Source organism: Aotus nancymaae, unplaced genomic scaffold (genome assembly GCF_030222135.1).
Source record: "Aotus nancymaae isolate 86718 unplaced genomic scaffold, 86718_ANA_hifiasm-v0.15.2.pri h1tg000049l, whole genome shotgun sequence".
In the NCBI taxonomy this organism is placed as follows: Eukaryota; Metazoa; Chordata; class Mammalia; order Primates; family Aotidae; genus Aotus; species Aotus nancymaae.
In genome coordinates, this window is record NW_026988463.1 from 26770956 (window position 1) to 26793356 (window position 22401).

At 56.0% G+C, this 22401-nt stretch overlaps 3 protein-coding genes and 1 pseudogene across 14 annotated transcripts in view; 2 read left to right on the forward strand and 2 right to left on the reverse strand.

Moving 5' to 3' along the window:
• Positions 1-6458, forward strand: part of SGF29 (SAGA complex associated factor 29) — a 36423-nt gene extending 29965 nt beyond the window's left edge. For 5 of the 10 annotated variants that reach the window (XR_010337381.1, XR_010337385.1, XR_010337389.1 and 2 more), the window contains 8 exons: positions 529-593; positions 1509-1638; positions 1708-1854; positions 1983-2018; positions 2126-2288; positions 2941-3020; positions 3280-6069; positions 6256-6458. Coding sequence is in view for 2 of the 10 variants with exons in the window: in XM_064362612.1 (XP_064218682.1) it covers positions 529-593; positions 1509-1638; positions 1708-1854; positions 1983-2018; positions 2126-2288; positions 2941-3057 (658 nt within the window). In the remaining 8 variants the exon portion in view is untranslated. Of the gene's footprint in view, positions 1-528; positions 594-1508; positions 1639-1707; positions 1855-1982; positions 2019-2125; positions 2289-2940; positions 3141-3279; positions 6070-6255 lie in introns of those variants that run through there. The other 5 variants (XM_064362612.1, XM_021672343.2, XR_010337383.1 and 2 more) reach the window with 4 other exon arrangements.
• Positions 3288-8365, reverse strand: LOC105725420 (sulfotransferase 1A1-like). Of its 3 annotated transcripts, XM_064362613.1 has the most exons (8): positions 8205-8360; positions 6652-6803; positions 6422-6547; positions 6235-6332; positions 4789-4915; positions 4600-4694; positions 3608-3788; positions 3288-3485 (listed from the first exon to the last, which is right to left on the reverse strand). In XM_064362613.1, exons 2-8 carry the CDS (start codon positions 6797-6799, stop codon positions 3373-3375), a joined length of 888 nt encoding a protein of 295 aa, XP_064218683.1. In that variant the 5' UTR covers positions 6800-6803; positions 8205-8360; the 3' UTR covers positions 3288-3372. The 3 variants fall into 3 exon arrangements, with proteins under 3 accessions (XP_064218683.1, XP_064218685.1, XP_064218684.1); XM_064362615.1 differs by lacking the exon at positions 6235-6332 and having other exon boundaries at positions 6462-6547; positions 8205-8365; XM_064362614.1 differs by lacking the exon at positions 8205-8360 and having other exon boundaries at positions 6652-6838.
• LOC105725507 (SAGA-associated factor 29-like) lies at positions 6480-16803 on the forward strand (annotated as a pseudogene).
• Positions 16804-16952: 149 nt separating this feature from the next.
• On the reverse strand, positions 16953-22167 carry LOC105725511 (sulfotransferase 1A1). Its single transcript, XM_064362616.1, has 8 exons — positions 22006-22167; positions 20809-20960; positions 20579-20704; positions 20392-20489; positions 18454-18580; positions 18265-18359; positions 17273-17453; positions 16953-17150 (listed from the first exon to the last, which is right to left on the reverse strand). The coding sequence occupies exons 2-8, from the start codon at positions 20954-20956 to the stop codon at positions 17038-17040; spliced, it is 888 nt and encodes a 295-aa protein (XP_064218686.1). The 5' UTR covers positions 20957-20960; positions 22006-22167; the 3' UTR covers positions 16953-17037.
• Between the last annotated feature and the right edge of the window lie 234 nt (positions 22168-22401).

Sequence of the window (22401 nt, forward strand, 5' to 3'; positions counted from 1 at the left end):
TGTTTGTTTGTTTTTGAGATGGAGTTTTGTTCTTGTTGCCCAGACTGGAGTGCAATGACGCGATCTCAGCTCACTGCAACCTCTGCCTCCTGGGTTCAAGGGATTCTCCTGCCTCAGCCTCCAGAGTAGGTGGAATTATAGGTGCCTGCCAGCACACCCTGCTAATTTTTGTATTTTTAGTAGAGATGGGGTTTTGCCATGTTGCTCAGGCTGGTCTTGAACTCCTTACTTGAGGTGATCACCCACCTCGGCCTCCCAAAGTGCTGGGATTACAGTCATGAGCCACCGCGCCTGGCTGGATTTCTAGCGTTCACCAGTGGGGTTGATCCAAATAACCCAGCCCTCCTTGACCAGAACAGGAAGCTGCATACACCTGTATTTGACCTGTGCAGGAGGCTCCTGGGGGGACCGCTAGAGACCTGGACTAGCCAGGGCCATGTAGCGAGACCCAAAACAGAAAAAAATGGAAAAGAAGTCTATGCTACGTGCTTCAATCAAACCCTCTTTCTCCCTTCTCCCTGCCCTCAGCATCCTTCGGAAAGCTCTGGACAAGATTGCGGAAATCAAGTCTCTATTGGAGGAGAGGCGGATTGGTGAGTGGGAGAGGACGTGCTGGGAGGTCCTTGGCTAGGAGGAGGGAGGCCCTTCAGGCAGCGGTCACCCTCCCGTGGAGGCCTGCAGCCACCACCTGCTAGGATCCTTCCATGGAGGCTCTGGCAGACTGGCTCTGCCCCTGAGAAGGGACAGGAGATCATTCTTAGTGCTCAGAGGCAGGGGTTTCCCAGTTCTCCCTCAGCAGCCAGAGGTCATCCTGTGCTCGCCCCTCGTCTCCTGCCCCTTCTGCGGCCTAGGCCAGTGGCCTGCTCCTTCCTGCCACAGCCCATGCCCATCTCTTGCCCTGGCTGGTTTCTGCAGAACCACACACTGTGTCTTAAAGCCTGCCTTCCAGACCCCTTCAGCCTGCATTTCTTTGGCCCTCCTACTGTTATGCCCTCCCAGCAAACCCACGGTGGGCAGACTCTTGGCACGTCAGTGTCCCCATGTGGCCATCCTGGTTCTGTGTGAAGTTGAGGTGTGCAGCCGTGTCTGAAGAAGTCCAAGATGCACACTTAATATATTTTTTTAACTTTCTGTTGAGTTACAGCATATATTAATAGAAGAAAAGTACACATAAGTGCAGAGTTCCATGAAATATTCACTAACTGAACACTCCTGTAACCACCATTCAGATCAGCAGACAGCCTGCCCAGCAGCTCAGAACCCCACATTCTTCTTGGTTTCTCCCACTGGGTGCCTGCTGTGCTGCCATCTCACCCATCTGTAGTTGAGCGCAGCAGTCCCTATGAGTATTGACACCTGGCTGATGGAGTGAGAGTCCTGCTGCGCCCTCGGGCTCACTCAGGAGCTGGGGCTCCCAGTGACTTCTCCAACAGCTGTGTGTAGGGCACTAGAGGGGGTTAAAGCCAGCACCTGTCCCTGTGACCTCAGGACTTCCTTCCTTCCCACAGCGGCCAAGATCGCGGGTCTCTACAATGACTCGGAGCCGCCCCGGAAGACCATGCGCAGAGGGGTGCTGATGACCCTGCTGCAGCAGTCGGCCATGACCCTGCCCCTGTGGATCGGGAAGCCTGGTGACAAGTGAGGCAGCAGCTGTGAGGGAGGGGCTGGTGCCCAGGGGCTAGGGCTGATCCTTTGTTCCACTCACAGGCCCCCACCCCTCTGTGGGGCCATCCCTGCCTCAGGAGACTACGTGGCCAGACCTGGAGACAAGGTGGCTGCCCGGGTGAAGGCTGTGGATGGGGACGAGCAGTGGATCCTGGCCGAGGTGGTCAGTTACAGCCACGCCACCAACAAGTGAGTGACACCAGACCCAGGGCCGCTCACTTGTCCCAGTACCTGCCTGGGCTGCCCCTACCCTCCTCACTCCCCGACAGGGACCACGACCCTGGCTGCATCCAGCGTTTTCTTCCTTTTGTCCACAGGTATGAGGTAGATGACATCGATGAAGAAGGCAAAGAGTGAGTGTCCAGGCCAGGGCAGGGCACAGAGCCTCGGGGGCAGCATAACAGCCGGGAAGGAGCTTCCCCACCTGGCCACAGGTTGACACTAGTCTCTCTACCCCCAGGAGACACACCCTGAGCCGGCGCCGGGTCATCCCGCTGCCCCAGTGGAAGGCCAACCCTGAGACAGACCCCGAGGCCTTGTTCCAGAAGGAGCAGCTCGTGCTGGCCCTGTATCCCCAGACCACCTGCTTCTACCGCGCCCTGATCCACGCGCCCCCACAGCGGGTAAAGCAACCTCCAGTGGAGAGGCCATGAGTGATGTCAGAATCAGGCTGATCAGACAGGCTGGGGGTCCTATCCCTGCTCCCTCCCCACTGTCTTCATCTCACAGCCCCCAAGCTGACAGGACCCACCAGCTGCCCTCCCTCTTCCACTCCAGCCCCAAAGGCGACTGTCCCCTTGCCAGCTCTGGCAGCCTTGGCAAGCCCCGAATCAGTGGCTTCCCTTCAGCAACCCCAGGAGAAGCAGCTGCGAGATGGGAAGCTCCCGCCCTGAGCCCCAGTCTCCTGCGCCCTCGTGCTCCTGGTAACATGGGACACAAGCCACCTGAGGCCAGGATCCCTGCCTGCCACCCTCTGGGTTTCCTTCAGTCCTCTGAACAGAGTCCCCAAAAGGCAGCAGACTCTCCAGCTATGGCCTCACTGGGAAGGGAGTGAGTTTCCTTCCTCTCCCCGCCTGTTCCCTGCCCTGGGCCTCCCGCCACTGAGAAAAGAGCTCTGTAGCAGCAGGGACTGGGCTGAGACTTCTTGACCCCAGAGTGAACAATGACAAAATTGGCTGAGAGTCCAGGGCCCAGAGGCTCCTGTGGTCTAGGCTGGGGGGAGGGGTCCTGGCCTGGGGGTCTCTGAGCAGCCCCTCCTGTCTGCCTGCCCCACAGCCCCAGGATGACTACTCGGTCCTGTTTGAAGACACCTCCTATGCAGACGGCTATTCCCCTCCCCTCAATGTGGCCCAGAGGTACGTGGTGGCTTGTAAGGAGCCCAAGAAAAAGTGAAGCTGTCCAGTGTACTCGCCATCCCCCGACGACACAGGGCAGGGCAGCAGAGGATGTGCTGGGATTAAACAGACATTCCCCTCCACGCGTGTCCTGGGTTTTACTTCTCCAGACCCTCTCCCCTCTCCAAACAGGGCAGCTGAGGAGCTGGAGCGGGGCGGTGGCCGTACCTGGCCCAGTGGGCGATCACTCTTTCAGCTCAGAGTTTTTTTTCCAACACAGGCTCTGCATTGAACACAAATCACGCTTTATTCCTGAGCCCCGTGGTCAGGCTTGACTCGCACACTCCCTCTGCAGTGACCCCGGGAGCCCCCGTCACAGCTGGGAGCGGAAGCTGAGGCTGCAGCCTGCCATCTTCTCCGCGTAGTCCTCATCGAAGCGCTCATTCTGCGCCACGGTGAAGGTGGTTTTCCAGTCCCCAGCCATGCCTGGGAGAGGAAGGCAGGGAGCAAAGCTGGAGTCTCATCCCAGGGGAGGCCCCGAGTGCCTATGGGGAGGCTCCAGCTGCTGCTCCCACCTGCCCCAAACCCCCGTGCTGGCCGGTGCCCACCTCTCCTCATGAAGGGGGAGATGCTGTGGTCCATGAACTCCTTGGGGAGGGTGGAGTAGTTAGTCATGGGGTTCTTCTTCATCTCCTTGAATGACGTGTGCTGAACGATGAAGTCCAGGGTGTTCTCTGGCAGGGAACGCCCCACAAACTCCAGGATCTTCCGAATCTCCCTTTTGGGGTTCTGAGCAGCAGAGGGCTCCTCAGTGGAGGCCGGGATTACTAATTCGGGAAAGTAAAAGGGATCCCCTTCTCTAACCTCAGAGGGGATCTGGCCACTTCCACTAGAAAACCCGCAGAGCAAGCTCCTGGACCCTTGGGGCCCTGTCCCTGGGGTAAAATGAATTGCTGTCTGCCCTGTGATCCCTTGATGAGCTGGGCTTGGCTCCTATGGGTGAGGACCGGGATGGTTTTCTATGACTGTGGCTCTGGGTGGGCCACCCTCTGGCAGGGAGAAGCAATAGGAATAAATAGTTGATCCATGGCGGGGGCCATGGCTCAGGCCTGTTATCCCAGCACTGTGGGAGCTGCGATGGGCAGCTGAGCTCAGGAGTTCGAGACCAGCCTGGCTAACATGGCAAAAACTCCTCTTTACTAAAAAGACAAAAACTAGTCAGGCGTGGTCGCGTGCACCTGTAATCTCAGCTAGTGGGGAGGCTGAGGCAGGAGAATCATTTGAACCTGGCAGGAGGAGGTTAGAGTGAGCCGAGTTAACACCACGGCATGCCAACCTGGGCAACGGAACAAGACTCTCTCAAAAAAAGTATCTGATCCGTGGCCACCTGTGGAGCTGACTCAGGTGCGGGAGATGAGAGCTGTGCCAGGCCTGCTGCCAGATGGGGCTGCAGCTGGGAGGCCTGGGCCAGGGAGGCAGGATGGGGAATCCAGGCCTGCTGTGGGGCTGCCTGGAGAGGGGACTGGACAGCCTTGGCGGGTCCCTGTGAGGTGCCTGCCCCCAGGTGTCACATGGAGGGCAGCAGCACAGGCGGTCTCACCTCCTTCATGTCTTCATAGAAGAGGTAGAGAACAGGGTGTGTGCGGCTCAGCTCCCACCACTCCTGCACGTGCTGGTACCAGGACCCGTAAGACACTGGAGAAGCGGGCGGGGGGCACCGACACAGGGTTGCTGTGTGTTGTAACCACCACCCCTCAGCTCCACACCCTCCTTCCTCCAGTCAACCCACCTTCTCCAGCCATGAACTTCTCCAGGAAGCTGTCCCAGGTCCCAGGGTCAGGGAGCACCTTGGTCATGCGGTAGAAGTGGTAGTAGGAGACGACCACGTCCTTTGCGTTGCGGGCAACATAGACCACCTGCAGGGGCAGAGGACCCGGCCCAGCGCCATCACATGGCCTGCCTCAGGCCAGCTCATCTCTTAGTTTGGCAGAGGAGGAAACTGAGGCTTAGAGGCTAACTTGCTTGAGATCTCACGGCACAGGTAGGTCTAAGCGGGGATCTGAACCCTGCTCAGATGTCAAAGTCCAGCCTGGTCCCTGGATCCATATTCTATACTAATATAAACTGCATCAATGCCGTCACACCCCAATTTAGAGCAAGGCATGCTCCACCAGACGTGTTCCTACCAGCTCCAAATTCCCAAGTTTTGTGGGCCAGTGAAGACCCACCCACTATCTTTCTGTTTTTGGTTTGTTTGTTTTTTGAAACCGAGTCTCACTCTGTTGCCCAGCCTGGAGTGCAGTGGCACGATCTTGGCTCTCTGCAACTCTGCCTCCCGGGTTCAAGTGATTCTCCTACCCAGCTCTCCGAGTAGCTGGGATTGCAGGCGTTCACCGTCATGCACAACTAATTTTTGTACTTTTAGTAGAGACAGGGTTTCCATGCTGGTCAGGCTGGTCTCGAACTCCTGTCCTCATGTTCTGCCCACCTCAGCCTCCCAAAGTGCTGGGATTACAGACATGAACTACTGTACCTGGCCCCCTCTTCCTTTCTTAGGTTTACACTGAAGAGTCTTATGTTCTGGGTCATCAGAGCAAGAGGCAGACAGGTTCCCCACTGAAGATGAGACAAGGCTGGAGGAAGTAATACGACTTTCCCAGAAGAACAGGACCAGGCTGGGCCGACTGGGGGCCTCCTTCCCTGAATTCACATGCCCCAACCTGGACCTTTTCCCTTTTCTTTTTCTTTTTATACTGGAGTTTTTGTTTTATTTTGTTTTTTGAGACAGAGAGTCTCAAATATCAAAACAAAACAAAAAAGACCTTGGCCCACTGACCTTGACCTCTCAAAGTGCTGGCCTTACAGGAGTGAGCCACCATAGGTGACAAATCTTTTTTTAATCTTTATTTATTTATTTATTTAGTTGGAAACGGAGTCTTGTTCAATCTGAAAACGGAGTCTTGTTCAATCTCCCAGGCTGGAGTGCAATGGCGCGATCTTGGCTCACTGCAACCACCGCTTTCCAGGTTCAAGAGATTCTCTTGCCTCAACCTCCCAAGTAGTTGGAATTGTAGGTGCCTGCCCCCATGCCCGTCCAATTTTTTTGTATTTTTAGTAAAGATAGGGTTTCACCATGTTGGCCAGGCTGTTCCAACTCCTGACCTCAGGTGATCTGCCTGCCTCAACCTCCCAAAGTGCTGGGATTACAGGCATGAGCCACTGTGCCCAGCCTCACCTTGACCTTCTGATCCAACAGGGTCTGGGGGACCAGAGCCAGGGGCAGGTGCGTCTTTAGGAGCCGTGGGGCCGGTGTGTCTTTCAGAGTCTCCAGCCCTGAGCAGTGGGTCAGGGAAGGTCTGGTGAGCTGAAGCCCCAGCCCTGTCTTCCTCCACTCCCCTTGCCCCCAGGACCCAGTCACACACCTGAGGGAACCCCTGGGCCTTTGAACTCAAGGAAGGGTACCCGTATGTAGATGGGAGCCCGGTGACACTTGTCCAGGTCGCCGTCCTGGTAGATCATGTCCAGTATCTGGCTCACCCAGGTGGTTCCTGGAGAGGGAGGGAGATGGGAGGTGAGCAGGCTGAGGGTGCGACCTGGCTGGCAAAGGTGGGGGCTGCCGCGTGGGAGAGGGTGGGTGGCCCTCCTCACCTACCAGACTTGGGGTAGGTGCTGATGAGCAGGTCATCAGGCCGGGCCCGGAAGCTCTCCAGGGGCCCCAGTGTCTCCGCAAAGTACTTGATGAGCGGGACCCCCTTCACATACTCCAGAGGTGGGCGGAGGGTGTCCTGGATCAGCTCCATGTTCCTGCGTCAGGGGCCAGAGCCAGGCCCACACCCTTAACACCATCACAACACCGTGTGCAGAATTCTCACTTTCAGGGAAGTCACTGAGGCCTAGGGAGGCTGAGTGACTTGCCTGAGCTCACAAAGCCAGTCAGTGGCGGGGCTGGGGCTGAAAACCAGGTCTGCGTCTAGTACGGTGGTTCCCCAGCCTGGCCGCACCTTTCATTCACCTGCAGAGCTGTGCAAAATCCCAGGGCCTGGGCCATGGTGCAGACCAGTGAAAGTGTCCTCACGGGGTGGAGCCCAGGTATCAGGGTGTGTGAAGGTCTCCAGGAGACTCCAGCTGCCCTGAGGAAGTTCTAGGCCTGCTTGTGCTTTCTCCCTGCCAGCCAGCGCCCTTTGTCTCACCGTTTCCTGCTGAGACCCCAGCTTCCACCCAGTGGGCTCCTCTCCCCGATGCTCCTCTCCTTGACCCCCTCAGGGCCCCTCACATTTGGAAACCTCCCAGGCCGGCCAGGCCTGTGATCCATTTGCCCAGCCACAGTCCATCAGGGTTCCAAGACAAACATGGCCCATTGAGCAACTAGCTGGTATTGGGGACCAGAGCCTGGTGTGGGAACGAACAAAACTGATGACTCAGTAGGAGGAGGGTCCTGGGCAGGGTGACTCCCGCCTGTAGTCCCAGACCCTAGGAGGCCAGGAGTTGGAGACCAACCTGGGCAGCATGGCAAGACCCTGTCTCTAAAAATCTTTATATACGTATATTATATATATATATATATATTTTTTTTTTTTTTTTTTTTGAGACTAAGTCTTGCTCTATCGCCCAGGCTGGAGTGCAATGGCATGATATCAGCTCACCACAACTTCCACTTCCTAGGTTCAAGCAATTCTACTACCTCAGCCTCCAGAATAGCTGGGATTACAGGAGCTGGCCACCACACCTGGCTAATTTTTTGTGTTTTTAGTAGAGATGGAGTTTCACCATGTTGGCCAGGCTGGTCTCAAACTCCTGACCTCCTGATCCACTTGCCTTGGCCTCCCAACATGCTGGGATTTATAGGCATGAGTCACCAAGTCCGGCCTTTTAAAAATATTTTGAAAAATTATCCAGGAAGGATGGCGAGGCCCTGTAGTCCCAGCTACTCCAGAGACTGAGACAGGAGAATTGATTGAACCCAGGAATTCAAAGCTGCAGTGACCAGAATCCTGCTGTACTCCAGTCTGAGTGACAGCAAGACCTGGCCTCCCCGAGGGAAAAAAAAGGAAGGGAGTGGGATTCACGCCTGGCTGGGATTGTCTGATTGAAATGGAATATCCATGGGGAAAGAGCGGGAATGGCAAAAACTTCGGCTTCTGGAATGTTGGAGCCAGAAGCTGAGCAGGGTGAGGGTGACCTGGGCCATTCCACAATGTCACTCACCTGAGCTTTCGGGAGCCTGGCCCTCCTCACCCGCAGTGGCTGAGTGTGGGTGCAGTGTGGGGAATGCAGGGCTGTTATCTGTGCTGACGGTTTCCTAAGTCCAGTGTGGGAGGGATCTGGAGCCAGGCCAGAGTTAGTTTTGCTCCCGGGAGGAAGAGGTGGGGTTGGGAGTTGGGGAGCTTCTCCATTACCCTCCTTAGTCCACCAGCTGGAGACAAGCTTGGAGTGCAAAGCCAAGACTGGGTTTGATGTGTAGAAACCAGAAGAATGGCCGGGCTCAGTGGTTCACACCTGTAATCCCAGCACCTTGGGAGGCTGAGGTGGGCGGATAACCTGAGTTCGGAAGTTCAAGACCATCCTGACCAACATGGAGAAACCCTATCTCTACTCCAGGCATAGTGGCGCATGCCTATAATCCCATCTACTCGGGAGGTTGAGGCAGGAGAAACTCTTGAACATGGGAGGCCGAGGTTGCTGTGAGCCCAGATCCAGCCATTGCACTTTAGCCTGAGCAACAAGAGTAAAACTCTAGCTCAGAATAATAATAATAATAACAAGAATGACAGGGGAAAGGGCCCAATGGTGCGTTTGGTTTTCTTTTTGTTTTTTTTGAGCTGTCCCAGGGCTCCTGACCTACCCCTGGACTCCGCCCCACCAGGCAGGCCAATAGACAAGCTTTCTCTAATTGACCCAGAGAAGAAGTGGGAGGGGTTGCAGGAGAAGGCTGAGATTGGCAGGCCTGGGAAAGGTCACCTAACTGCTGGCTCCAGGCCATGCTTGAAGGCGCCAGGGGTTCTGGTCTAGTGCAGCCCACAGGCCCTCAACAGCGCAGGCATTCCAGGCTCGGACCACAAGGCCAGCCTGGAGTGATGTGTGTGAGCAGAGTGAAGTGGCAGGGGTGGAGCAGAGCATGGATGCACAGAAGAAGAAAGAACAAGGACATTGGAGTCCCATTGCCCTGGGAGACAGCCCCAGCTTCATGGCTACCAGGGGACCTCACAGAGCATCAATAGAAGATACTAGAAGAACAGCAGCCCCTGCAGGTGCTTTTCTTTCCCTGGGTTTGAAGGAGGCTCCGCAGACAGAGGGTGGGGGAGGTTGGGGCTTGGAGACCATGGGGTCCTGTGGAAGGAGGGCATCCCCCCATCCTCCTCATTCTTTGTCCTCACTATTGAAAGTCCAAGGTTGCCGGGCACAGTGGCTCACGCCTGTAATCCCAACACTTTGGGAGGCCGAGGCGGGTGGATCACGAGGTCAAGAGATCAAGACCATCCTGGTCAATATGGTGAAACCCCGTCTCTACTAAAAATACAAAAAATTAGCTGGGCATGGTGGCGCGTGCCTGTAATCCCAGCTACTCAGGAGGCTGAGGCAGGAGAATTGCCTGAACCCAGGAGGCGGAGGTTGCGGTAAGCCGAGATCACGCCATTGCACTCCAGCCTGGGTAACAAGAGCGAAACTCCGTCTAAAAAAAAAAAAAAAAGAAAGTCCAAGGTCAAGCTGGTTGTGAGACAGGTAACCAACTGAGTAAAGGTGAGTCTCCCAAGCCTTCCAAGAATTCCATGAACTCGGAGGCAAGCAGGGGAAAGCTGAGGCATGGGGTTTCCAGGCAGAGGAGAGACTGCTCACCTGTTAGGGCCACCGTCCCTCCTCCCTCCTCTGTGATCCTGACTGACAGGTCCTCAGGCCACTAGCTCCACCTCTGCCTTCAGGAAGCACCCTTAGCTCAGACTTTGTGTTGCACTCCGGTAAAAACCAGCCGGACCGGCTCCAAATGGCATAGAAAATAGGCAAGACTGTGAGATTAATACAGGGTGGTAGCTGCAGACTAGAAAATCCTAGGCTGCAGTTTCACATAACCAGAAGAAGGAAACTTGAAACAGCTGCATGTGCTAAGGGCCAATAAGTCCCTGAAAAATAGGATGAGGACCAAACTGGCTACAACAAACCAGACCCAGCATGGCGCTGCATTTGATGGAGGTTTCACCTAGGATCTCATTATATGATCAGTAAGATGTTAAATCATACACCGACCAGTGCCAAGACAGCTCCAGGAACACCTGTATTTGGATGTAAATTGTGGCACCACGGTTTTGAGAAATCTTTACCTTTTCCTGGAATCTTCATGAATATACCATCTTTAAAGAAGCCCATAAAGGTCAGCCCCAAACCTCCTAGGGCATGAGACACTCTCTTGATGACCTCCACATTCCCCTTCTTGAGTGTATACTTTTGCTCTGCAAGAAATCTCCCTACATTCATGCCTTCTAACTTGTCCTTAAATTCCTTCTGGCAAAGGTGTCAATAGCCTGGAGACTGACTGAGGTGGACGTCCCACCAGCCTTTGAGGACCTCCCCTAGGCCACTGGTATATCTGGAGGGGGTTAGGGACGCCGAGGATCAGGTCCCCAGCAGGGCTGTCCAGTGTGTCTGTAGAGGCAAGAAGGTTGGTGACAGACAGCCCAGGGCAGGGAGTGGGGTGGCGAGGCCAGGGCCAAAGCCCACTCAACATCTTCTAATTCTGAGTCTTCTACTACTTCCTCTGTGCCCATCTGCACAGCCAGATCAGGTCACCCAAAGCAGTGACATCTCACAGCTACCAAGGCATGGGGCCAGAGAGATACATTCAGGCATCACAAGCTCCCTCTAAGCTGGGCCCTGAATATGAAGATGAGGACTCAGCTGCCCAGGCCTGGCTTATACAACTGGGCACCCTCTTCCCAGAGCTGGACCAGGCTGGCACCAGTGGACTGCACTCACCTAGGCATCGGCCCTCTATGGGCAGAAGCTGCCCTGGTTCTTCCCAAAGGAACTCCTCTGCCAGGCAGATCACGCGGGCCCTTGGCGGGCAGTCAGGGTCAGGGCAACACAAAGGCTCGTGTTGATCCAGTCCCAGGCAGCAGGCAGGTAAGAGGCAAGGAGGGAGAGGGAGCTGGCAGCGAGCCCCTCTGTGCAGCAGGCACTGTTCCGGGCATTACACAGCTCTGTCATGTGAGGCAGGGGGGACTCTTATTTGCATCTTACAGATAAGGAAACAGAGGTCGGGGGTTAAAATCCTTGCCGTCTGGGACTAAGCTGGTGAAGGTCCCGTGAGCATCAGCAGTGACTGACTGAGTCACAGCCTGGACACTGCAGCCAGACTTGAACTTCGTGACAGCTCAGCAACCGCCAGCAGGTCACTGAATCTCTGCAGGGCTAGTCCTCCACTCACTCACAATTATCAGCTCAGTAGAAGCTGGCCCATCATCCATTATTTTATTAACTATTTATTGGCCATCAGCTCTGTGCAGGACTTTGTTCTCCAGCAGTGACAAGAGCTGCCCTTGGGCAGTTTAGTACAAAGGTTGGGATGGGAGAGACTAATGAGATCAATAAAACACCTAGCATGTCAGATAATAAGTATTCAGGAAAAGGAGTGGATGGATGGTGAAGTACACAAGACATGCAATTTTAGTTTATCTTGTTAGAGACAGAGTCTTGCTCTTTCGCCCAGGCTGGAGTGCAATGGAGCAATCAGAGCTCACTGCAGCCTCCAACTCCTGGGCTCAAGCAATCCTCCCACCTCAGACTCCCCAGTAGTTGGCACTACAGGCATGTGCCACCGTGCCTGGCTTCTCAGAGCTGCAATTTTAAATCGGGAGACAGGGAAGACCTCTCTGCGGAGGTGGCAGGTTATCAAGACAGATGGTGTAGAGAAGAACCTTCCAGTCAAAGGGAAAAGGCAGGTCCTGCTGTGCTCAGGAATGGCCAGAAGTACTGTCATTCCCATCTTAGAGACCGGGACAGGGCCGCAAAAGTGTCAGGGCGTTTCCTGGTTCCTCAACAAACAGCTGGATCCGAAGTCGTCGGGACGATCCATCTCCCTTGCCTGGGGCGAACCTCCCCTGAAGCGCGCGGGCGCACAGGGCGCACAGGCCTCTGGGGTCCCGGGTCCGGCTCAGGCTCAGCCTCGGCGTCGGCAAACGGACCTGCGCCGCTCCCTGGGGCGGGGGAGGCCCGAAGTCCAGCCGACCTAGCGGCGAGGCCGGCAGAGGTCCAGGCGGAGGTCGCCAAGCAGCTGAATCGGGAGGCGCGCCCAGGTCGGGGAAGCCAGACCCACTCCAACTGCTGCAGGGTACAGGTGGCGTCAGGGCGGCGTCGCGCAGGGGTCGGACCCTAAACCCAAGCCACACGCCGCCGCGCGGTCTCCTTCCTACCAGAAGGGCGGCCACGGCGGACGGGAAGCCGTGCACAATGAGCACCATCTCCCTGGGGAGAACAGGAGTGTCCCTGTGAGCCCCGCCGCGCCTCACCGCAGGTCCCTTCAATCCCACCCGAGAGCGGGGTCCTCACTCCGGGCTTCTGCGGAACCCCAGGCCCCGCCCCTGCCTGAAGGCACGCCCCCTGCACCTCCCAATCTCAGGCCCCGCCTCCAGCCCAGGTACCCACCTGTCACCCCTGCTCTCCTCCTGCGCCCCACCCCAGCGTGCCCACCAAGACCCCTACACTGGACCCCATCCTGGATCATCACCCCGGTCCCAGCCAGCTCCTCCCGGAGTTCCACCGCCGAGATTCCCAGGGTACCACCTCCTCTTCACTCTTCTCCCCTGGGACAGGCCCCATCCCCGCACTGGACGCCTCGCCCATATCACAGGCCTGGCCGGTCCCCCGCTCATCAGGCCTGTGCCCCACGGGGTCCGCCTCCTCCAGGAAGCCTTCCTTCTGGCACAGAAGCCCTCCCTGTCTGACCAGGAATGCAATGGCGCGATTCGACTCACTGAAACCTCCGCCCCGCACCGGGTACAAGCAATTCTCCTGCCTCAGCCTCCTGACTAGCTGGAATTACAGGCGCCCCCGATTACACTGGCTAATTTTGTGTGTTTTTAGTAGACACAGGGGTGTCTCCGTGTTGGCCAGGCTGGTCTCCAACTCCAGACCTCAAGTGATCCGACCGCTTGGGCCTCCCAAAGTGCTGGGATGACAAAATGATGGGATTGCAGGTGTGATCCACCGCACCCGGTCTGGGCCCTGCCTTTTGTGCCGTCCCCATTGTGCTGCTGGACCCGAGGAGCAGGGTTGACTGTGAACCCCAGGTGGAGGTGGCCCTGGTGCCAGGGATTCAGGCGGTAGAGCAGGTGGACAACGAAAAAGCACTTTGGCCTCGCCGCCACCCCCGTGGGACCCTTCGAATTTTAGGAAATTTTAACGAAACACACTTCTGTGTCAGCACCGGCATCAAGAAAAGAACCTGACCAGCACCTCGGAACCCGCTTTGTCCCTCCTTGGTTCCTCCCCCTGGGTGCCCGCTGTGCTGCCATCTCACCCATCTGTAGTTGAGCGCAGCAGCCCCTGTAGGACACCTGGCAGATGGGGCCACAGTCCTACTGGGCCCTCGGGTTTACTCTAGAGCAGGGGCTCCTCCAACAGCTCAGTGCAGCAGGCTAGGGGGGTTAAAGCCGGCACCTGTTCCTGGGGCCTCAGCGTTCCCTTCCGTCCCACAGCAGCCAAGATCATAGGTCTCTACAATGACTCGGAGCCGACACGGAAGACCATGCGCGGAGGGGTGCTGGTGACCTTGCCGTAGCAGTCAGCCATGACTCTGCCCTGTGGATCAGGAAGCCTGGTGACAAGTAAGGCAGCAGCTTCATGGGAGGGATTGGTGCCCAGGGGCTGAGACTGACCCTTCGTTCCACTCACAGGCCCCCACTCCTCTGTGGGACCATCCCTGCCTCAGGGGACAAGGTGGCTACCCGGGTGATGGCCATGCATGGGGACAAGGATTGGATGGAAACTGGCCAAGGTGGTCAGTTACAGCCACACCACCAAGTGAGTGACACCAGCCCCAGGGCTACTCTCTGTCACTCCACCTGCCTGGGCATTGGCTCTGCTTCCTGTCTGCACAGTGGGAGAAAAGCTCCCCAGAGGGTTCTGTGGGTAGGGCGTGCTATGCAGGGAGCACTGGGTCCCTGTGCCGTCCCCATCCTCTTCACTCCCCGACAGGGACCACGACCCTGGCTGCATCCAGCGTTTTCTTCCTTTTGTCCACAGGTATGAGGTAGATGACATCGATGAAGAGGGCAAAGAGTGAGTGTCCAGGCCAGGGCAGGGCACAGAGCCTCGGGGGCAGCATAACAGCCAGGAAGGAGCTTCCCCACCTGGCCACGTGTTGACACAAGCCCCTCTACCCCCAGGAGACACACCCTGAGCCGGCGCCGGGTCATCCCGCTGCCCCAGTGGAAGGCCAACCCTGAGACAGACCCCGAGGCCTTGTTCCAGAAGGAGCAGCTCATGCTGGCCCTGTATCCCCAGACCACCTGCTTCTACCGCGCCCTGATCCACGCGCCCCCACAGCGGGTAAAGCAGCCTCCAGTGGAGAGACCACGGGTGATGTCAGAAACAGGCTGATCAGACAGGCTGGGTGTAGTGGGAAGATCCCATAAGCGCTGAGGCAGGAGCAAAAGGCCTCAGCCTATTTCCATATAAATAATGAAGAAGAAAGTAACTAGAAATATAACCGTAGTATTTATTAGTTATTCACATGTGATCTTGGGTATTCATAGGTGATCTTAATTCCTTAACTAATGCCTATCAGGTCGGGAATGTGAACCTGGGGTGACATTGTGAAATGAATGACACTAAGGCAAGATGCTCTAAGCCCTCTGTCACGCCCGCTTGAGGGCTGCTGGAGGGCGCCTCGGCTGTGCGGCAGTGCCAGCGCTGTGAAAGCGCCTCCTATTTAGCCAGCTAGGGGAGGAGATGTCCAAAATGGCCGAGACATCTCCTTCCTGGAGAAGTTTGGAGGGAACTCCGCCTCTCCAAGCTCTTGTGGTAAGGCCTGGTGGTGTCAGGTAGGCCCACAGACATCCGGGGGCTTAACTGTCTCTGTGTGATGCTGTGCTTCAGTGGTCACCTTCATGTCCACTCTTAACGTTCTACATCTGCACCTGGTTCCTTTTGTCTTAGAAAAGATAATCAGTAATAGTACTATAAATCTTAATGTTGTAGTTCTTTCTTGGTAAGTATGGAAAAGGTGCTGATGCATTATGCTCCTTACCTCACTTCGGGTGCCAGAAATTCCTAAGCCCCTACGTGAATGACACGTGATGTACTTGACCCTACCACTGCCACGCCCTATCTACCCTGCCCCCAGTCTCCAACCACCAAGGCCACGCCCTACCTACCCTGCCCCAGATTTGCAACTCAATCAAAGTGAGAGCGTCCCTGCATTCCGGCCACTGCTGGTCTCCGAGATCTGTGTAGCAGTGGACCCCTGGGCCCAAACTCTATTTCTCTATCTGTGTCTTGTGTCTTTTATTTCTACAATTTCTCGTCTCCACATCAGCTGGGAGCGGCTCACAGAACCCTGTAGAGCTGGACCCTAGAGCTGGGGGTCCTCTCCCCATTCCCTCCACCTTCTCTTCATCTCACAGCCTCCAAGCTAACAGGACCCACCAGCTGCCTTCCTTTTTCCACTCCATCCCAAAGACCACTCTTTTTTTTTTTTCTTTTTGAGACAGAGTTTCGCTCTCGTTACCAAGGCTGGAGTGCAATGGCGCAATCTCAGCTCACCACAACCTCCGCCTCCTGGGTTCAAGCAATTCTCCTGCCTCAGCCTCCCGACTAGTTGGGACTACAGGCATGCGCCACCATGCCCAGCTAATTGTTTTTGTATTTTTAGTAGAGATGGGGTTTCACCATGTTGACCAGGATAGTCTCAATCTCTTGACCTCGTGATACACCCATCTCGGCCTCCCAAAGTGCTGGGATTGTAGGCGTGAGCCACCGTGCCTGGCCCCGTTTTTTTTTTTAAAGATGGGGTTTCACCATGATGACCAGGCTGGTCTTGAACTCCTGACCTCAGGTGATACACCCACTTCAGCCTCCCAAAGTGCTAGGATTACAGGCATGAGCCACTGCGCCCGGCCCAAAGACCACTCTCTCCATACCAGCCCTGGCAGCCTTGGCAAGCTCTGAGTCAGCGGCTTCCCTTCTGCATCCCCAGGAGAATCAGCTGTGAGATGTGAAGCTCCTGCCCTGAGCCCCGGACTCCTGTCCCCTCATGCTCCTGGTGATATGGGACACGAGCCACCTGAGGTCAGGATCCCTGCTTGCCGCCCTCTGGTTTGCCTTTGGTCCTCTGAACAGAGTCCCCAAAAGGCAGCAGACCCTCCAGCTATGGCCCCACTGGGAAGGGAGTGAGTTTCCTTCCTCTCCCCGCCTGTTCCCTGCCCTAGGCCTCCCGCCACTGAGAAAAGAGCTCTGTAGCAGCAGGGACTGGGCTGAGACTTCTTGACCCCAGAGTGAACAATGACAAGATTGGCTGAGAGTCCAGGGCCCAGAGGCTCCTGTGGTCTAGGCTGGGGGAAGGGGTCCCGGCCTGGGGGTCTCTGAGCAGCCCCTCCTGTCTGCCTGCCCCACAGCCCCAGGATGACTACTCGGTCCTGTTTGAAGACACCTCCTATGCAGACGGCTATTCCCCTCCCCTCAATGTGGCCCAGAGGTACGTGGTGGCTTGTAAGGAGCCCAAGAAAAAGTGAAGCTGTCCAGTGTACTCACCATCCCCCGACGACACAGGGCAGGACAGCAGAGGATGTGCTGGGATTAAACGGACATTCCCCTCCACGCGTGTCCTGGGTTTTACTTCTCCAGACCCTCTCCCCTCTCCAAACAGGCAGCTGAGGAGCTGGAGCGGGGCGGTGGCTGTACCTGGCCCAGTGGGCGATCACTGTTTCAGCTCAGGGTTTTATGGCTTCCAACACAGGCTCTGCATTGAACACAAATCACGCTTTATTCCTGAGCCCCGTGGTCAGGCTTGACTCGCACACTCCCTCTGCAGTGACCCCGGGAGCCCCCGTCACAGCTGGGAGCGGAAGCTGAGGCTGCAGCCTGCCATCTTCTCCGCGTAGTCCTCATCGAAGCGCTCATTCTGCGCCACGGTGAAGGTGGTTTTCCAGTCCCCAGCCGTGCCTGGGGGAGGAAGGCAGGGAGCAAAGCTGGAGTCTCATCCCAGGGGAGGCCCCGAGTGCCTATGGGGAGGCTCCAGCTGCTGCTCCCACCTGCCCCAAACTCTCGTGCTGGCCGGCACCCACCTCTCCTCATGAAGGGGGAGATGCTGTGGTCCATGACCTCCTGGGGGATGGTGGTGTAGTTAGTCATGGGGTTCTTCTTCATCTCCTTGAATGACGTGTGCTGAACGATGAAGTCCAGGGTGTCCTCCGGCAGGGAGCGCCCCACAAACTCCAGGATCTTCCGAATCTCCCTTTTGGGGTTCTGAGCAGCAGAGGGCTCCTCAGTGGAGGCTGGGATTGCTGATTCGGGAAGGTAAAAGGGGTCCCCTTCTCTAACCTCAGAGGGGATCTGGCCACTTCCACTAGAAAACCCACAGAGCCAGCTCCTGGACCCTTGGGGCCCTGTCCCTGGGGTAAAATGAATTGCTCTCTGCCCTGTGATCCCTTGATGAGCTGGGCTTGGCTCCTGTGGGTGAGGACCGGGATGGTTTTCCATGACTGTGGCTCTGGGTGGGCCACCCTCTGGCAGGGAGAAGCAATAGGAATAAATAGTTGATCCGTGGCGGGGGTCATGGCTCTGGCCTGTTATCCCAGCACTGTGGGAGCTGAGACAGGAGGATCACCTGAGCTCAGGAATTCGAGACCAGCCTGGCCAACATGGCAAAAACTCCTTTCTACTAAAAATATAAAAATTAGCCAGGCATGGTCATGTGCACCTGTAACCTCAGCTAGTGGGGAGGCTGAGGCAGGAGAATCATTTGAACCTGGCAGAGGAGGTTACAGTAGCCAAGATAATGCTACAGCACACCAGCATGGGCAACAGTGGGAGACTCTGTCTCAAAACAAATATCTGATCTGTGGCTACCCGTGTAGCTGACTCAGGGAGATGAGAGCTGTGCCAGGCGTGCTGCCAGATGGGGCTGCAGCTGGGAGGCCTGGGCCAGGGAGGCAGGATGGGAAATCCGGGCCTGCTGTGGGGCTGCCTGGAGAGGGGACTGGACAGCCTTGGCGGGTCCCTGTGAGGTGCCTGCCCCCAGGTGTCACATGGAGGGCAGCAACACAGGCGGTCTCACCTCCTTCATGTCTTCATAGAAGAGGTAGAGAACAGGGTGTGTGCGGCTCAGCTCCCACCACTCCCGCACGTGCTGGTACCAGGACCCGTAGGACACTGGAGAAGCGGGCGGGGGGCACCGACACAGGGTTGCTGTGTGTTGTAACCACCACCCCTCAGCTCCACACCCTCCTTCCTCCAGTCAACCCACCTTCTCCAGCCATGAACTTCTCCAGGAAGCTGTCCCAGGTCCCAGGGTCAGGGTGCACCTTGGCCATCTGGTAGAAGTGGTAGTAGGAGACGGCCACGTCCTTTGCGTTGCGGGCAAGGTAGACCACCTGCAGGGGCAGAGGACCCGGCCCAGCGCCATCACATGGCCCACCCCAGGCCAGCTCATCTCTTAGTTTGGCAAAGGAGGAACCTGAGGCTTAGACGCTGACTTGCTTGAGATCTCACGGCACAGGTAGGTCCGGGCGGGGATCTGAACCTCCTCAGATGTCAAAGTCTGGCCTGGTCTCTGGATCCGTATTCTATACTAGTGTAATCTGCATAAATGTCTACACCCCCCAATTTAGAGCAAGGCAGGCATGTTCCCACCAGCCTCAAATTCCCCAAGTTGTGGGCCTGTGAGAACCCACCCTCTACATTTCTTAAGTCTACACTGAAGAGTCTCAGGTTCTTGGTCATCAGAGCAAGAGGCAGACAGTCTCCCCCCTGAAGATGTGACAAGGCTGGAGGCAGTGAGGTGACTCCCCCAGAAAACAGGACCAGGCTGAGCTAAGCTGGGGCCTCCTTCCCTGGATTCACATGCTCCACACCTGGATCTTTTCTTTTTCCTTTGTTCTGGAAATTTTTATTTTTTTATTTTTTGACAGAGAGTGTCAAAAAGAAAAGACCTTGGTCTTTCTTTTTTCCTGTTGCCCAGGTTGGAGTGCACTGGAGTGATAATAGTTCACTGCAACCTTGACCTCTCACACTCGAGCAATCGTCCAACCTCAGACTTTCGAGTAGCTGGGACTACAGCACCAAGCCACCACGCCCTGGGGATGTTTTGCATTCTTTATAGAAATGGAGTCTCCGCATGTTTCCCATGCTGGTCTGTGACTCCTGAGCTCAAGTGATCCACCCACCTTGGCCTCCCAAAGTGCTGGCATAAGGAGTGAGCCAACACAGGTGGCAAACCGCTTTTTAATCTTTATTTATTTATTTTGTTTGTTTGTTTGAAACAGAGTTTCCCTCTGTCTTCCAGGCTAGAGTGCAGTGGCACGATCTCGGCACACTGTAACCACCGCCTCCTAAGTTCAAGTGATTTTCCTGCCTCAGCCTCCTGAGTAGCTAGGATTACAGGCGCTTGCCCCCACGCCTGGCTAATTTTTGTATTTCTAGTAGAATATGGGGTTTCCCCATGTTGGTCAGCCTGGTCTTGAACTCCTGACATCAGGTGATCTGCCCACCTCGACCTCCCAAAATGGTGGGATTACAGGCATAAGCCACCACGTGCCTGGCCTTTTTATTTTATTTATTTATTTATTTATTTATTTATTTATTTATTTATTTATTTTTGAGAATGAGTTTCACTACTGTTGCCCAGGCTGGGGTGCAATGGTGTGGTCTCAGCTCACTGCAACCTATGCCTCCTAGGTTGAAGTGATTCTCTGCCTCAACTTCCCAAGTAGCCAAGATTACAGGTGCCCACCACCAGGCCAGGCTATTTTTTTTTGTTTTGTTTTGTATTTTTAGTAAAGATGAGGTTTCGCCACGTTGGCCAGGATGGTCTCGAACTCCTAACTTCAGGTATCTGCTGGCCTTGGCCTCCCAAGTGCTGGAAATACAGGTGTTAGCTACCACGCCTGCCGGCCCCTCTTTTTATTCTTCATCTTTTTTTGAGACAGGGTTTCTCTATCACCCAGTCTGGAGTGCAGTGGTGTGATCATACCTCACTGCAGTCTTGAACTCCCAGGCTCAGGTGATCCTTCCACCTCAGCCTCTTGAGTAGTTGGTATTACAGGCACACAACATTATGCTCAGCTAATTTTTTTTTTTTTTTTTTTAAGAGACTGATCTGGAAATTCTGGCTTCAAGGGGTCTTCCCACCTCAGCCTCCCAAAGTGCTGGGATTGTGGGTGTGAATCACTGTGCCCAGCCTCACCTTGACCTTCTGATCCAACAGGGTCTCGGGGACCAGAGCCAGGGGCAGGTGCGTCTTTAGGAGCCGTGGGGCCGGTGTGTCTTTCAGAGTCTCCAGCCCTGAGCAGTGGGTCAGGGAAGGTCTGGTGAGCTGAAGCCCCAGCCCTGTCTTCCTCCATTCCCTTTCCCCCCAGGTCCCAGTCACACACCTGAGGGAACCCCTGGGGCTTTGAACTCAAGGAAGGGCACCCGCATGAAGATGGGAGCCCGGCGACACTTGTCCAGGTCGCCGTCCTGGTAGATCATGTCCAGTATCTGGCTCACCCAGGTGGTTCCTGGAGAGGGAGGGAGATGGGAGGTGAAAAGGCTGAAGGTACGACCTGGCTGGCCAAGGCGGGGGCTGCCGCATGGGAGAGGGTGGGTGGCCCTCCTCACCTACCGGACTTGGGGTAGGTGCTGATGAGCAGGTCATCGGGCCGGGCCCGGAAGCTCTCCAGGGGCCCCAGTGCCTCCGCAAAGTACTTGATGAGCGGGACCCCCTTCACATACTCCAGAGGCAGGCGGAGGGTGTCCTGGATCAGCTCCATGTTCCTGCATCAGGGGCCAGAGCCAGGCCCACACCCTTAACACCATCACAACACCGTGTGCAGAATTCTCACTTTCAGGGAAGTCACTGAGGCCTAGGGAGTTTGAGTGACTTGCCCGAGCTCATAAAGCCAGTCAGTGGCGGGGCTGGGGCTGAAAACCAGGTCTGCGTCTAGTACGGTGGTTCCCCAGCCTGGCTGCACCTTTCATTCACCTGCAGAGCTGTGCAAAATCCCAGGGCCTGGGCCATGGTGCAGACCAGTGAAAGTGTCCTCACGGGGTGGGGCCCGGGTATCAGGGTGTGTGAAGGTCTCCAGGAGACTCCAGCTGCCCTGAGGAAGCTCTAGGCCTGCCTGTGCTGTCTCCCTGCCAGCCAGCGCCCTTTGTCTCACCATTTCCCCAGCCTCCACCCAGTGGGCTCCTCTCCCCGATGCTTCCCTCCTTCTGGGCTCCTCACATGTGGAAACCTCCCAGCTCAGCCAGGCCTATGATCCACTTGCCCAGCCACAGTCCATCTGGGCTCCAAGACAAACAAGGCCCATTGAGCAACTAGCTGGTACTGGGGACCAGAGCCTGGTGTGGAAATGAGCAAGACCCATGACTCAGCAGAAAGAGAGTCCTGGGCAGGGTGACTCCCACCTGTAATCCCAAAGCCTAGGAGGCCAGGAGCTGGAGACCAACCTGGGCAGCATGGCAAGCCCCATGTCTAAAAATCTTTTAAAAATAGTTTTTAGATTAATCAGGCAGGATGACGAGGGCCTGTAGTCCCAGCTACTCCAGAGGCTGAGGCAGGAGAATCGCTTGAGCCCAGGAATTCAAGGCCACAGTGGCCAGAATCCTACTGTACTCCAGCCTGGGTGACAGCAAGACCTGGCCTCCCCAGGGACAAAAAAGGAAGGGAGGGGGATTCACGCCTGGCTGGGGTTGTCTGATTGAAATGGGATATCCATGGGGAAAGAGCTGGAATGGCAGAGGCCTCAGCTTCTGGAATGTTGGAGCCAGAAGCTGAGCAGGGTAAGGGTGACCTGGGCCATTCCACCATGTCACTCACCTGAGCTTTCAGGAGCCTGGCCCTCCTTGCCAGCAGTGGCCGAGTGTGGGTGCCGTGTGGGGAATGCAGGGCTGTTGTCTGCACTGAGCGTTTCCTAAGTCCAGTGTGGGAGGGATCTGCAGCCAGGGCCGGACTTAGTTTTGCTCCCCGGAGGAAGGGGTGGGGTTGGGAGCTGGGGAGCTTCTCCATTACCCTCCTTAGTTCACCAGCTGGAGACAAGCTTAGCGTGATCTGCAAAGCCAAGACTGGTTTGGTTTGTAGAAAACAGAAGAATGAAAGAACAAAGGGCCCAATGGTGGGTTTTGTTTTCTTTTTTCTTTTTGAGCTGTCATGGGGCTCCTGACCTGCCCCTGAACTCCACCCTGCCAGGCAGGCCAACAGACAAGCTTTCTCTAA

Excerpts from the sequence above, each read along its gene's own strand:
- LOC105725420 (XM_064362613.1), bottom strand. The coding sequence starts at position 6,799 with ATGGAGCTGATCCAGGACACCCTCCGCCCACCTCTGGAGTATGTGAAG. Across the intron at positions 4,916-6,234 it reads TGTTGGATCAGAAGGTCAAG|GTGGTCTATGTTGCCCGCAA; the intron begins GTGAGGCTGGGC and ends CTGCCCCTGCAG. Across the intron at positions 3,486-3,607 it reads CTCCCCCTTCATGAGGAGAG|GCATGGCTGGGGACTGGAAA; the intron begins GTGGGCACCGGC and ends TTCCTCTCCCAG.
- LOC105725511 (XM_064362616.1), bottom strand. The coding sequence starts at position 20,956 with ATGGAGCTGATCCAGGACACCCTCCGCCTGCCTCTGGAGTATGTGAAG. Across the intron at positions 20,705-20,808 it reads CAGCACCTACCCCAAGTCCG|GAACCACCTGGGTGAGCCAG; the intron begins GTAGGTGAGGAG and ends CTCCCTCTCCAG. Across the intron at positions 18,581-20,391 it reads TGTTGGATCAGAAGGTCAAG|GTGGTCTACCTTGCCCGCAA; the intron begins GTGAGGCTGGGC and ends CTGCCCCTGCAG.